The sequence below is a fragment of the Ischnura elegans genome, chromosome 6, assembly GCF_921293095.1.
Source record: "Ischnura elegans chromosome 6, ioIscEleg1.1, whole genome shotgun sequence".
In the NCBI taxonomy this organism is placed as follows: domain Eukaryota; kingdom Metazoa; phylum Arthropoda; class Insecta; order Odonata; family Coenagrionidae; genus Ischnura; species Ischnura elegans.
Genome location: NC_060251.1, coordinates 95,449,872 through 95,462,643, shown reverse-complemented (window position 1 = coordinate 95,462,643; position 12,772 = coordinate 95,449,872). Strand labels below are relative to the sequence as shown.

At 38.6% G+C, this 12,772-nt stretch overlaps 1 protein-coding gene across 2 annotated transcripts in view; it reads right to left on the bottom strand.

Moving 5' to 3' along the window:
• Positions 1-12,772, bottom strand: part of LOC124161207 (cadherin-87A-like) — a 1,373,415-nt gene that overhangs the window by 37,176 nt on the left and 1,323,467 nt on the right. For both annotated transcript variants that reach the window (XM_046537469.1, XM_046537470.1), the window contains 3 exons: positions 6,561-6,753; positions 3,048-3,160; positions 1,248-1,445 (listed from right to left, as the gene is read on the bottom strand). In XM_046537469.1, the coding sequence (XP_046393425.1) occupies positions 1,248-1,445; positions 3,048-3,160; positions 6,561-6,753 (504 nt within the window). The remainder of the gene's footprint in view (positions 1-1,247; positions 1,446-3,047; positions 3,161-6,560; positions 6,754-12,772) is intronic.

The following is a 12,772-nucleotide window of genomic DNA, read 5'->3' as shown; positions in this document are numbered from 1 at the left end:
ATTTTTGTCCATGCATAATTCAACTACCATTTGTATTACGAGGAATTACATTAACTTTTAAATAGAGTTAAAAATTATTGAAAAAAATTAAAAACAGTATGAAAAAAGGAATTGCTCAGTTTTTTTACCACCGATTTTTACGGTCGATTTATTTCTAACGTAAAAATAAATCGGCCGTGTTCTTTTCCGGTTTTTGCCGTGGCGATATCAAGCCGTGACCATATCAAGCTCCGTCAGATCCAGAACATAACGACACCTGCGTTGTCCTCCAAAAAATGAATATACGCGGTAAAAAAACCCGAAGAGTATTTGATCGTTAAATAAACGGGAAAGTCTGAAATATCCGTAAAACTAAATCGTTGTAAATCGATCATTCATGATTCAAAATGTCATTGTAACGTCATGCATGGGGAATTTCAACTGGTGAAGAACCCATGAAGAATTCCTTCGACGTAAATCAAACGCATCAATACCTATGAAAAAAGTGTCGCACGTGATCCAAATACATAGCGACCATTGAAATGACAGGTCTTGCTCCTTCTAATAGGTAACTGACCTGGTCCTTTTGGTGCTTGAGGTACGGGCGCGGTCACACTACACGATTTGCTGACCTGACAGTAGGCAGCAACTGGATCTGGGTACCCGCATGACAATAGCTCGTCTCGCCTCGCCCGGTCTCACAAGTGCAAGCTGCTGGCGTGAGAGTGGACAGTTACCGCACGTGTGTACTAGCATCGTTTCAGTGGCCTTTCAAACCCAATTCCATGCGAATGTGTTCAAACGAGGTTTTACGCAAATCTATGTTCTTATAATTATGACCAAAAAAATTCTATAAGTTGGTTTGGTCCTTGTATAACTTCACAAACTTTATATTTTGTTCGAAAGCCCCTCTACCCGCCTTTTCTTGTTTTTAATCACTACTTGAAACACGAAGAATGCACTCGGCGTGGTCCTGGACTTACGAGCTACTGTCATTTCGTAATACTGCGCAAGTTGACGTCCGAATATGCGGGCTGCTGCTTGTGGCTTGGTGGAGGAAGATGAGAGACGAGTTAAAACAAAAAATGGTGAGGGAGTAGTGTAGAGAACTGCCATCCAGAGGACTCTGGTAACACGTATGCGAGTTACTGACCGACTAGCACATAATAGTAACTCGTATGATGCGGTGACACGGTGCGCTGCAGTAACTCGGATACTAGCTCGCACTGTGTAAACCAGACCTAACCGTAGCAGTTAGAGCCACTTACCACGTCCGGATCGTGCACTGTGATGTTGAGGTTGGCGAGGGGCGTGCCTTCAGGGGCGCCCTCCGGCACCGACGCGTAGTACTCGCGGCCGTTGAACCTCGGAGGCTCGTCGTTCACGTCGCGGATGGTCACCGTGGCCTCGGTGGTCGTCGTCGTCAGCGGACTGTCCATCGGCTGCCCGTTGACCAACTCCTTCGCCTGGAAACAGAGAACAATCGGCGCGGCGTGTGAGAATAGAATAAACATATACTTTGCTCCTGGAATGACAGCACAACTCCATTGCAAAAATAGAAAGAAGTGGGCACAGCAATAGACAAAGTAACACACGAAAACGAACATAATAGATAAAATTGTAATCACGCAAAAAATATGCAAAATAACGAGCTAATATTTGCGAGCAAAATGTTTCGCAATATTGGCATTTTGTCAGCTAAATTCAATAGTGTCAGGCGAATCATGATTCACCCCCTTCATGATAGTACAAAATGGAAAGTTAATGACAGGCGAAAACAAATTCATTGGAAATATTGCCATGCCTTATTTAAATAGCAAAAGTAAACCATTCAAATTATCAATAACAGACACTTTTTACTTCTATAATATACTTTTAAATATTCCGACCGGTTTCGGCTGTTAAACCATTATCAAGTACAGAAAATGATAAAGGGAACTAATTTAAACAAATTTATCACGATGAAAAAAAAACTATGACTTCGCTTCCAGAAATTTCAGAGGAAACTTCAAATTGATTGAAATGCCTGATCTGCTCCCACTGTACGTATGATCCACAAGAGAAAAAGAAAATACCGCAATAATTTTTACGGGGGAGGAGGGATGGAAAAGGCCTGCCAACTTATGGGAGAGTTCGCCATCAGGTGAAATCCGCCTTAAAGAGCAGGGGGAGCACGTCAAAGTTGTCGGGTAGTGCGGGAATGTCGGGGCTAAGGAGTCGAGAGAGTCAGCGAAGCGGAATCAGCTTAAACACACTCCACGGGCGTAATACACGGGTGCAGGCGACCGAAAGCATCGGCTTCCACGCACCAGGGCGAGAAACCACAATCTGAAATCTCCGCATCTATCCATCCAAGGAGAGAATATTAACGGTCATTTCGAATGTGGGTATAACGTTAGAGGGTTGCAAGCACTGATGGATGCGTTAGAAAGGTGAATATAGCACGAAACTTATTTTTCTAAACATCCCCTAATATGCTACAGGCTATATTAGGTTAAATTAAGATAGAAAAATCTCATAAAATTTTAGCCTTCAATTATACAATTTATAATGTCAATTATAAATGTTTTTGCAAAATTTAATTTTTTTTGCAAAATTCAAGTTTAAACGCATTTGCAAATTATAAATCTTCTGAGTCGATTTTCGGAAAAGGTATTTTAGCTACATGGCACTTCTTACATTTCGTGAAATTTCTTTATGTCTTGAAAAAGTAAATTCAAGCGTATTTTTCTCTAAAGTTTGGGATTTTTGACTCAAATTACCAATAGGAAACATTTTATGACATATGTATTCTCCAATATTCACGGGAAAACGGAATATTTTAAAATTCAACGCTATCTATTACGCCATCTTGAATTTTTCAGTTCAGGAAAAAAATTCTAACTAGTCATAGGCATATTCGTGTTCAGCGGCTAGCGCATTCAGAAACCACCAATTACTAGCTAAATACATGAAAAGCTTCTTGAATCACAATATTCCAACATTATTACAGGCATATGACGGAAAAAAATCTGACATATCTAGCGGGATATTTCCTCTCCAAAATCAAAATCATCAAGTTGACTCACTCGCACGGTCAGGGTGAGCACTCCTGTTGAATCTTCTAAAGCTTCCTTGTCCAGAGGCTGCGCCGTTCTAAGCTCTCCCGTTTCTGGATCCAGCAGGAAATAATTGTGAGGATCTGGAAAAGAAATAAGATATTAACATTAATATTATTGGAAGAATACTTTATGGAAAATGAAGTAATTCACAGTAATTATCTTTCCACTCGAAACTTTTTTTCCATCCATCACAGACTTACTAAGAGCGAAATTCCAAACGACGATTTACTCATACAAATCCAACTTGACACGTCTTGGTTTACGGATGCAGTAGCTTACTTAGGGGTAGGGGGTTTTAATCCCCACTCCATAAACAAAACGAATGGGTTTTGGGCTGACGTAACATTTAAACAAGAATTGATTTAATATAGAAGAAGTTTTTCTTAATATCAATATTACGCCTTCTATCATTAGCTCTTACTAAATATTGACTGTTTTCGCGCCAAAGGAGTAGGAAAAGCATAAGAAAAAAATAACTTCAAAGAAAAATCGTAGACTGTCTTTTTAATACGATTTGAATCCACAAATTGAGTCGAAAATGGCGCATGGGTGTCTGCTACAATCTGATATGTACTCTCTGGCCACCACCAACAATAGACAAACAAAACAAAACAGAAAAGTTCGCTCCATCTAATGGCAGCCAAAGGAGCGCAATATAAAAATCTTGTTGCCAGCACTGACCATGTTTATAAATCGTAAGGTTTACCAAAATACTCAGGCAAAGATTAAAAAAAAACTTTAAGCAATCCCTCCTCGGGTCATTTTATAGCTCGTGTAATGGGAATGCCACAGGAAAACTAGTGAATTTATTTACAGTGTCTCATTATGGGATTCCTACAAGCCACAATGAATCAAAGCACTTTTTTCAGCGTATTAAAATACTGAGAAAAAAATCATACATTGGAGTGTCTCAACGTTCCACGCCATGAGGACCATGGATGAGTAAACCATCGACACTTTGGCAATCCCTAATCAACTTACACGGTTAGAGTATCCTAGAGGACTTCACCCGAAAACTTAAATAGGTTCGCTGCAGCTATAACATATCGTAGTTATGAAACCCGCAGAGCATCTATGCAACTTTTACTCAAATTGGATTGCCAAAAAACCTCTGATTTTTCGTTAAAAAAACTACATATCTATCCATCCAAGGATAGAGTACTAACGGTCATTTTGATAGTGATTATATTATTAGAGGGTTGCAAGCACTGATCGATGCGTTAGAAAAATGAATATAGCATGAAGATTCTGATTTCTCAAAAACATCGGGTAATATGATAAAGGAAAAATCAGATTAAATTAAGATAGAAAAAGCCTATAAAATTTGCAAATATATTTATAATGTAAATTATCTTCATATCCCGAGCCGATTTTCTGAAAAGGTGAATTTTAGCCACATGGCACTTCTTATAATTAAACTTTAGATTTAGAGTTATTAGAGGATAATTATCGTAACATCTCGCTACCCTAATGTTTTCTATAACTGTGTCAACTTATAATCATCACAGAAAAAGGTAAAATGATTTAAAGCAAAGCCATTTCTTACATTAAAAAAATTAAATACACCAACTGCACGTCACCCACTGGTTGAAAAAATTAATGTCCCACTCCCAATAATGCATTACAGAGCTGAAAAATTCATGAGCTTTGCAGAGAGGCGCTAATTGATTGCAGCAAGTCTGGTCTCATCAAACATTTTGACGACGAGGAAATAAAATGGGTCCGCAAAAATGAGGACACCGAACGTCAGGTTGACTTTCATTCGGAGTTTACAGCCCCAGAATGACCCACTCCGATACGGTCGAAACAATTCAGTTGTTTTTCCGATGCGCCATAATATATTTTCCCTTAGGTACACAAATTCGCCATTTTTATCAAAATGGCTGGAGTATGACTTACCTCAGAATATACACCACGACTATATTACAATGGAGGCTTCTATATTTGGATACTAGATGTCGATGGTTAAGTTCTAACAACACGTATCTCAAAAATAGCAACTTTTCAGGAGAGCAAAAAACAATTATTTTTTTTACTTACGCACTGAAATTAAAAACCAAAAGTTCTTAAAACTGAAAAAGAAGCATTTATTTGCAAACAAAGAGTTGTGTTTTGTTTGTAATTTACTTTTTAATGTTATTATACTTTCTTTAAGATACCCGTCTCAAACCGGCCGAATTTGAGATACGTATTGTTAGAACTTAGCCATCGATGTGCTGTGTCCGCCTCGCATGTAAGTGGGTTTAGAAAAGACTCCACTAGCGGGCAGAGCGATCGGAATTACAAAAATAAGCCGTAAATTAGCGCTACTGACCGAGATTTACATTTGAGATGATATTATTCATTGAATTCATTACTTTTCACTGCCATAAATATCGAGCGCATATATATTCTATTACATATATCGGGATTAAATGAATCGCTCCACACTCATCGTCCTCGAAAACGGATGAAACTGCGCCCGAAGGGGAAAGATTAAGTATTACCAGGGGCGCCGACTTATAAAAAATATTGGGGGGCCCATATCGGAGGTCTTTCCCCGGGAAGAGGTTAAATCTAAAGTGTGTCGCAGCACCGAAACACTACCATGATTCACACTACTTGATTCAGTTAACCTGCTTAACCTTATAATTATTTGTTTCAACACACATTGTTGAATTTATTTAAAAGGTAACTATCGTCAAACATGGGAAATAAAAATTAACAATATATTTTTGTGATTTCACAAAGCATAATATAACTTAATTATTTTCTTGAATTATTGAGGGGGCTCCGCCCCCCCAAACGAATCTTTGAGGGGGCTCGAGCCCCCTCAAGCCCCATGGAGTCGGCGCCACTGAGTATTACCTATGGGATGATCTGTAACACCCTCTGTGTAGTTCCCTTAAATGAAAAAAATGCACACGTATGTGTGAAAACCATTCGTAAGGGATGTGACACCCTAAAAACGAAAAAAATCCGAAAAGAATACATCCTTTTAATGCACTCTAGGTCAAGGATCGTGTGACTTAGTGCTAAAGCCACGTGATAATTTTTCCCGTATAAATTCAGGGACGGCAGAAATGACAGCTCAAATGATGACTCTTGGGCGTGAAAATTTTCAAGGATGTCAGCAAAGATAGCAGTCAGGGATCACAGTCCCTATTTCCATCATTTGCTGTCGTGACAAGAGTTTTCAAGAAAGGAAAATTAAGTTATTAGCAAAGCAATGGAATAATTTTATTCTGTCCTTTCCAAACACGTCAGTTGAGGGCAGCACTGGGCTACTACTGCCAGAGTCCTCTAGATTTGCACTATCTACACTACTTTGTCACCAATAGTTACTACATTGCAATCTAGAGGGCACTGACCACGGTGGTTTGAATGCACGTTGATTGGTCACCGAGTAATCGACTAAATTCTTATGATTGAGGCATTAGCTTTTATGCAAAGAGTCATTTGTCGTTAGTAAGAGACTTGATTACGTATCGATATACTCACTGGTAACGAGTTCGTAGAGGACCTTTCTGGAGTGTCCGCTGTCTCCGTCCCGTGCGTTGAGTGTCATCACGAGCGTGCCCACGGGGTCATCCTCTTTGACAACGCCCGTGAGAGAGCCCACGAAAACGGGCGGGCGATTCTGCACATCCTCCACGCGTACCTCGGCCGCCGCACGGCTCTCCTGCAACCCGTCCTGAAAGACAGCAGAGAGAGTTTGTGACGTCAACATCTAATTTTATAAAAAATGGATAAAAATGTGCGAATACACGAATCAATTTCCCTTCAAATGGAGCAATTTCCAGAAATATACCACAGAATGAAGTCCTCCTTTTGACTTTTATTTGGTATAGCCAAAGGATACCTATTTTATATCAAAATAATACAGGGTGGAGAAAAATTATGCCAAGAATTTTTAATCCTGGATAGCGGATACAAGTATGAACCAATACTACAAAATATGGTTACGTTGAAACCGCACCATTTTTATTGAACAAAAACTTTGAGCTAAGCGCTCAAATTGGCCCTGTTGCCGGATGCTCTGAACTTCGAACGCTTTGCCCTGCTTTGCCTGCCGGAGATTACGATATATACACGTCATTCGGCAACAGGGCAAACTCGCGGCCAATCAGAGCGCTTGGCTCAAAAGTTCTGTTGCTAAAAAATGGTGCTTTTTTGACCTAAACGTCAGTAGTACTTTTGATTCCTACTAGCATCAACTTTCTTGGGTTAAAATTTCATTACACAATTTTTCTGCACCCTATAACTGGTAAATATCACTTTGGTGTAAAAATGCTGCCATTTTCAACATGTAAGTGATACCGCAGGCCGGATTCAGGATTATTTTTTCTTAGGAGGTCACACGGACCTGACAGGTCTTATCATACCTGAGATAAAAAAATACAAAAATTAATATAGAAAATATTCTCTTCATTTTGATATGAAAGTTATTAATATTAAATTAAATGATTAAGGCTCCGTAATACACAAAATAAAGGGGACGTGAAGATAGCCGTATTAAAAATCTTGTCTTTTTTTGAGCGTCTGGGGATGGGAGCACATGCCCCCGTGCCCCCCCCACCCCTAAATCCACCTACGCCGCCAGGAATTGCTTCATGATTTATCAGCGATAAAATATAAAGGTATACATGATTTCAGAGACAAATGAATATACTATATGTGTATCGTCATAGAGATTCTTTTTGACACCACAGCATTTGATTTGAGGAAACCGATTTACGCTCGGAATGTTTACAAAAGGCACTGCCGTCACAATAATAAGCTATATGTATATGAAGCATGCACGCCAAGGGACAGAAAAAATATGGCAGCGCCAATGCGCACGCCGATTATTGATTTGAAAGTAATATAAAATTCACATAAATAAGAGAAATATGCATAATGATTAATAAATTCATCGGTATAGGATCGTTATTCAATGGGGAGATCTCAAATATCTCTGAATATTCAATGGGGTTTAACTTTTGTTACGCGCATTGTTCATCGAAAGCTATAAAAATCAATAATCCGCAGAGAAGAGTTCTTATATTTTTTTATTCTCAGCAGGAAATGTTAGAGTTATGGAAAAAACATTCGATCAAGATTAATACACTGAATGGGCAACGATGGGATGAATATTCTCTATGGGAATTAACACTCTCAATTGTTCGAGTAAAAAAATTGGTAATATCTGAAGAATAATTTGCGTAGCCTTGAATAACAAAAAAAAATTTTCGTCACGAAATATTATTCAGAAACAAATTCTATGGAAATAACTTGTAAAACAGTTAAATATCACTGCGATGATAAAAACGCCACCATTTTCGGCATAAAGTGAAATCACCAGCAATAGCTTTTTGACTCATCAATGATAAAATATAGATGTAAACATAATATCAAAAAGGTATCACTACGTTACCAGGGAATCACCATAGAGATTCTTTTTTGGCTCCATAATATTGAGAGTTATCTACATGGTTTCCGGGTAAGCCAGGAAACCATGGAGAGAACTGCAATCCATTTCAGCGAAAGCCTCTTGCAGAAACTTTAACCACAGTATTTGATTACAGGAAATCGATTGTGATAAGATATAAGAAATTCTCCGGGTTCGAGTCTTGATTAAGCCATATGATATTTCATAGTGAGTTTCAATCTTGGTGCAAATAACACAAAACCCTATTTTGCTTGAAAAAAAGAAAACTTTGTGCTGTTAAATCCTTTGATCATCTTCTCACGTGAGCAGAAAGGAAAAAGGTAGAGCGATTTGAAAGTGCTCAACCGGAATCTAAAAAAGTGTTGCCTCGTAATTCACCGCAGAAGAGGGATGGCGTTTTTAATTCGACTAGTCCCCGGGATTAAAAAAAGGCACGCGCAGATAAGAAAGCGAGAAAGCAAGGACGCTTAGTGGGCACGAGATAGCGGAACTGCTTCAGGAGAGAAGTGAGCACCGAGATAAGGTTATTCGGGGTTTTTGGCTGCGTTTGTTCGAGGAAAAAAGCCGCGACGGACGCATATATTATATAATTTTTTTCACACAAAAGAAGATCTGCTAGCAGTAAAGAAAGTATGAATCGCTCTAAGCACTCCGATCGGATAAAAATGTTTTTCCCACACCGCAAGACGACTTATGGAAGTTCCGCCGAGAAAAGAAGAGTTACTTTCTCCATCCTCAAAAGGCTGAAGAGGAGAGAAAAATATGTCTGCCACTGAATAAGAGAAACGCTATAATTCATTGTTGAATGAATTCAAGCAACAATACGTTGAACTTTGGGCTGGGTACGACAATGTTAACGGAGTAACACGATTAACTCATTATAACCCATTGTTGCTTCAAAGCAACATCAAAAACGTATAAATTTTTAGCTCTATTTAGGAAATATCTAAACTACGTATTAATTTATGGTGTAAATTTCAATGACGAAATATTGATCTGTCTCGATAATTATGATTGAGTGCAAAATATTCATCCTTTTAGAATGAAAAATCTTGAAATTTGATTTCTCCCTTAAGAAGCTCTGGGTTATAAGGGGTTAAGGGCTGAATTAAAACCTTCTCTCATCCACAAAACCTCCACGTCCACCGATAAGCTCAAATAAGATAGATGGTTTAGGCTTATAAAATGCAAGAAAACTTTTAAGGAAAAAGGCGATGAATTGCATGTCTAAAGCAAAAATGATAATAGCACATAACAATTGGACCACACGCCTATTTGTCCAATTTGTTAGCAAATTAAATGTTTCCTCTTTTCTACCACACCACAGACCACAAAATATTTCATTAATCTGAATACAATAATGAAATTCTTCTTCGCTACCTTGCATTTTCACCCGAATGAAAGTTGTAGTTATCTACGCTGCACAATGTATGAGACTGCGTAATAAATGGGGAAAATACTATACTCGAAAGTATTTTACGAATGCCACCCTCACGAAACAAAGTAAAAAGTTTATCTCTCACAAGAATACGTTATATATTAAGAATACCAATTATATTAGGGTTTTTGACCATCACAGCTTTGAGTTATAAATATTTAATACAAAATTCCAGGTCAAAATGTGCCATTACATTAGAAAATTCACTCATATTTTCGACTAGGCACGTCAGTGTGATAAATGCACAAGAAAAAATATTAATTATTTGATTGATGCTACGATACATCATAAGTTTCTAATAGACGCGATACAAACGATGGTTTTACACCATTTTATTTAATATGAGGTAATTGTTACAGCACATGAAATTCTTCACCCTAACATATTGTAACATTAAAATAATGTTAAACAGGAACGGTTTGAAAACTATAGCGTAATTAGTGTACACCTCCACTGCATAAACGCTCAACAATCGCCCACCGATTCAAATCCTACATCTAGATAGCCATTATAATACTAGTTGAGCGGATTCTATAGCCCATCGAATAGAATCCGCTCCACTAGTATTATAATGGCTATCTAGATGAGCGGCTTTGAATCGGTGGGCGATTGTTGAGCGCTTATGCAGTGGAGGTATCGTATTGTTGAAGGAAGACTATTTGTTGACGTCATTTCGATAAAATTGAGGGAGAATTTCATTTCTGAGGGGCGATAAAACTTATCTCTCCCATATTATTCACCGCCAAACGATTTCATCATACCCTACACTCGATTACCCTGAGGTGCTTTCTCTGCTCAAGCTCTCGCTCATCTCTGTATCGCCTCTTTTACCTCATAAATTCATTCAACCACTCCATCCATCCACTTAATCATCACGTAATAATAGGGTGGTTTCCTATTATTTTTTTATTGCCAAAATCGAAAGATTATTACTCTTAGAGTACGTATTTCACGCTTTTAGATTTTTAAATGACGATATCTAATTTTCGCGATTAAATGAAAAGTGAAAATTTTCAAGCGCGCGAAAACGCGACGGCTAAGTATGAATGCTGGGAAAACTCAGTTTGACGTCGTTCTGGTTCCCGCTGCCGCAAGTGACCTTGGGGCGAGGCTAAAGCGCTGATACGATGCATGCTGCTAGCAGGTAGCTGAATACCCTGCTAGCAGGTAGCGCTTGGCTTAAATAAGGATTATTATTCCCCTTTCAAACGAAGGAAACTTTCCGAACTTAGGTATTTTTAATGTGTGATTATTAAGAGATGTTTCCCTGAGCTCTGTGCCTCATGCATGCATTGGTAATCTCAGACGATGTAAAACTCCTATCTACTCGTATAGTATCTAGGTCCCTGTGCCGTCATGTGGAGTGGCATCACATGGGCGCCAATCTGGCCTTTTTCAAATGCAGTTAAAATTGACCGTTGCCATTCGTCTAAACCGGTATTTATAAAACCAAATAATTTGTATATTATGAATACACAAATGGTGGGTAACGAATAGCAATCAATGCCTTTCGTTTACTTTGATGAAGGAAACTAACTACCCTTTTCCTCCACACGATCTAATTCCCATTATCGCCAGCAAATAAAATGTCAACTTTCTCTTCTTGTTTTTTTGTTGTTGGTTTTTTACATTGTTACCGTATTTTGTCCTATTTCATTCACAGTAAATTGGCCCTATAGGGCTGTGAATAATATAAAAAATATTATACTACTGGGCGTGAATAATGTTTTGAATTAGTGGATCTGAATAAACTCATTCCCCTGCCTTGACTTGAAAGTTGAGACCATTTGGCGATAAGCAGGCCGACTGCTCCCTCAATATCCAACCTGTTTCTCAAGAGAACGTGAGGGGTTTCGAATAGCAAGTAGTGGGTAAAGGTACAAAGTTCCCAAAGGCTGACCCTGGCGCACCATTCAACGAAACACGTCGTCGAACCGAACGACACAAAATCCTCACCCTTTCTCTCGAGCTGAGAAGTGCCGAACAGTCGGTGACCACCTTCCCCTTCCTAACCTTTGCAGTTTCTGAAGGTAAGGGCCATTTCAAAGAAAACAATGGAACATGACTTTTTCAAATGCAGTTAAAATTGACCGTTGCCATTCGTCTAAACTGGGATTCATAAAACCAAATAATTTGTATATTATGAATACACAGATGTTGGGTAACGAATAGCAATCAATACATTGGAACGTGACGTAACTCCCGCTAAAACAGTCGTATTTTACCTCTTTAATGGCATATTACTCGTTTAAAACTTGAACCAACATCTTTAAATGTTTTAGAGTAATAAGTGTACAGAACATTGCCAACATTTTCTTGCTGCTCAATTTTAAAAACTGAATCCGAGAAAATACAAAATAAATTTTTCAAGTTTTAGATACAGGCAAATATATGCCAGGGTCTATTAAATATACACCATGAACATATCAAGCATAAGTTACAAACGAGTCACTCGTAAAGCGATTCAATCCGAAGGTTGGTTTGGATGGGTGAGGATAGAGCTCACCCCAGTCTAGGCCTAAGGCATGTGAATACCACACGGTCATGATAGGAGGGGCATTTCCTTTCTCTGGGCCTTCTGGTTCTTCGAAGATTTTCTATGGGGGCGTCCGAAAGCTTCTCCCGGGCTGTGAAGCCGGGATCTACCCACTAGGCTACCACGTTCCTCTACGGGAAAAATCCGCCATGAAAAGTTCGGTCGTATTCCATCTCTTTTGCGACTAATTACTTGCATAAAACTTTTGAAATTACCTCGTAAATTTCTGAGAATGGACTTCTATTACCATAGCTCTGTACCAGAAATACGAAAATTTTAACTCAAAGTAAATACTTAATTTAAATTTT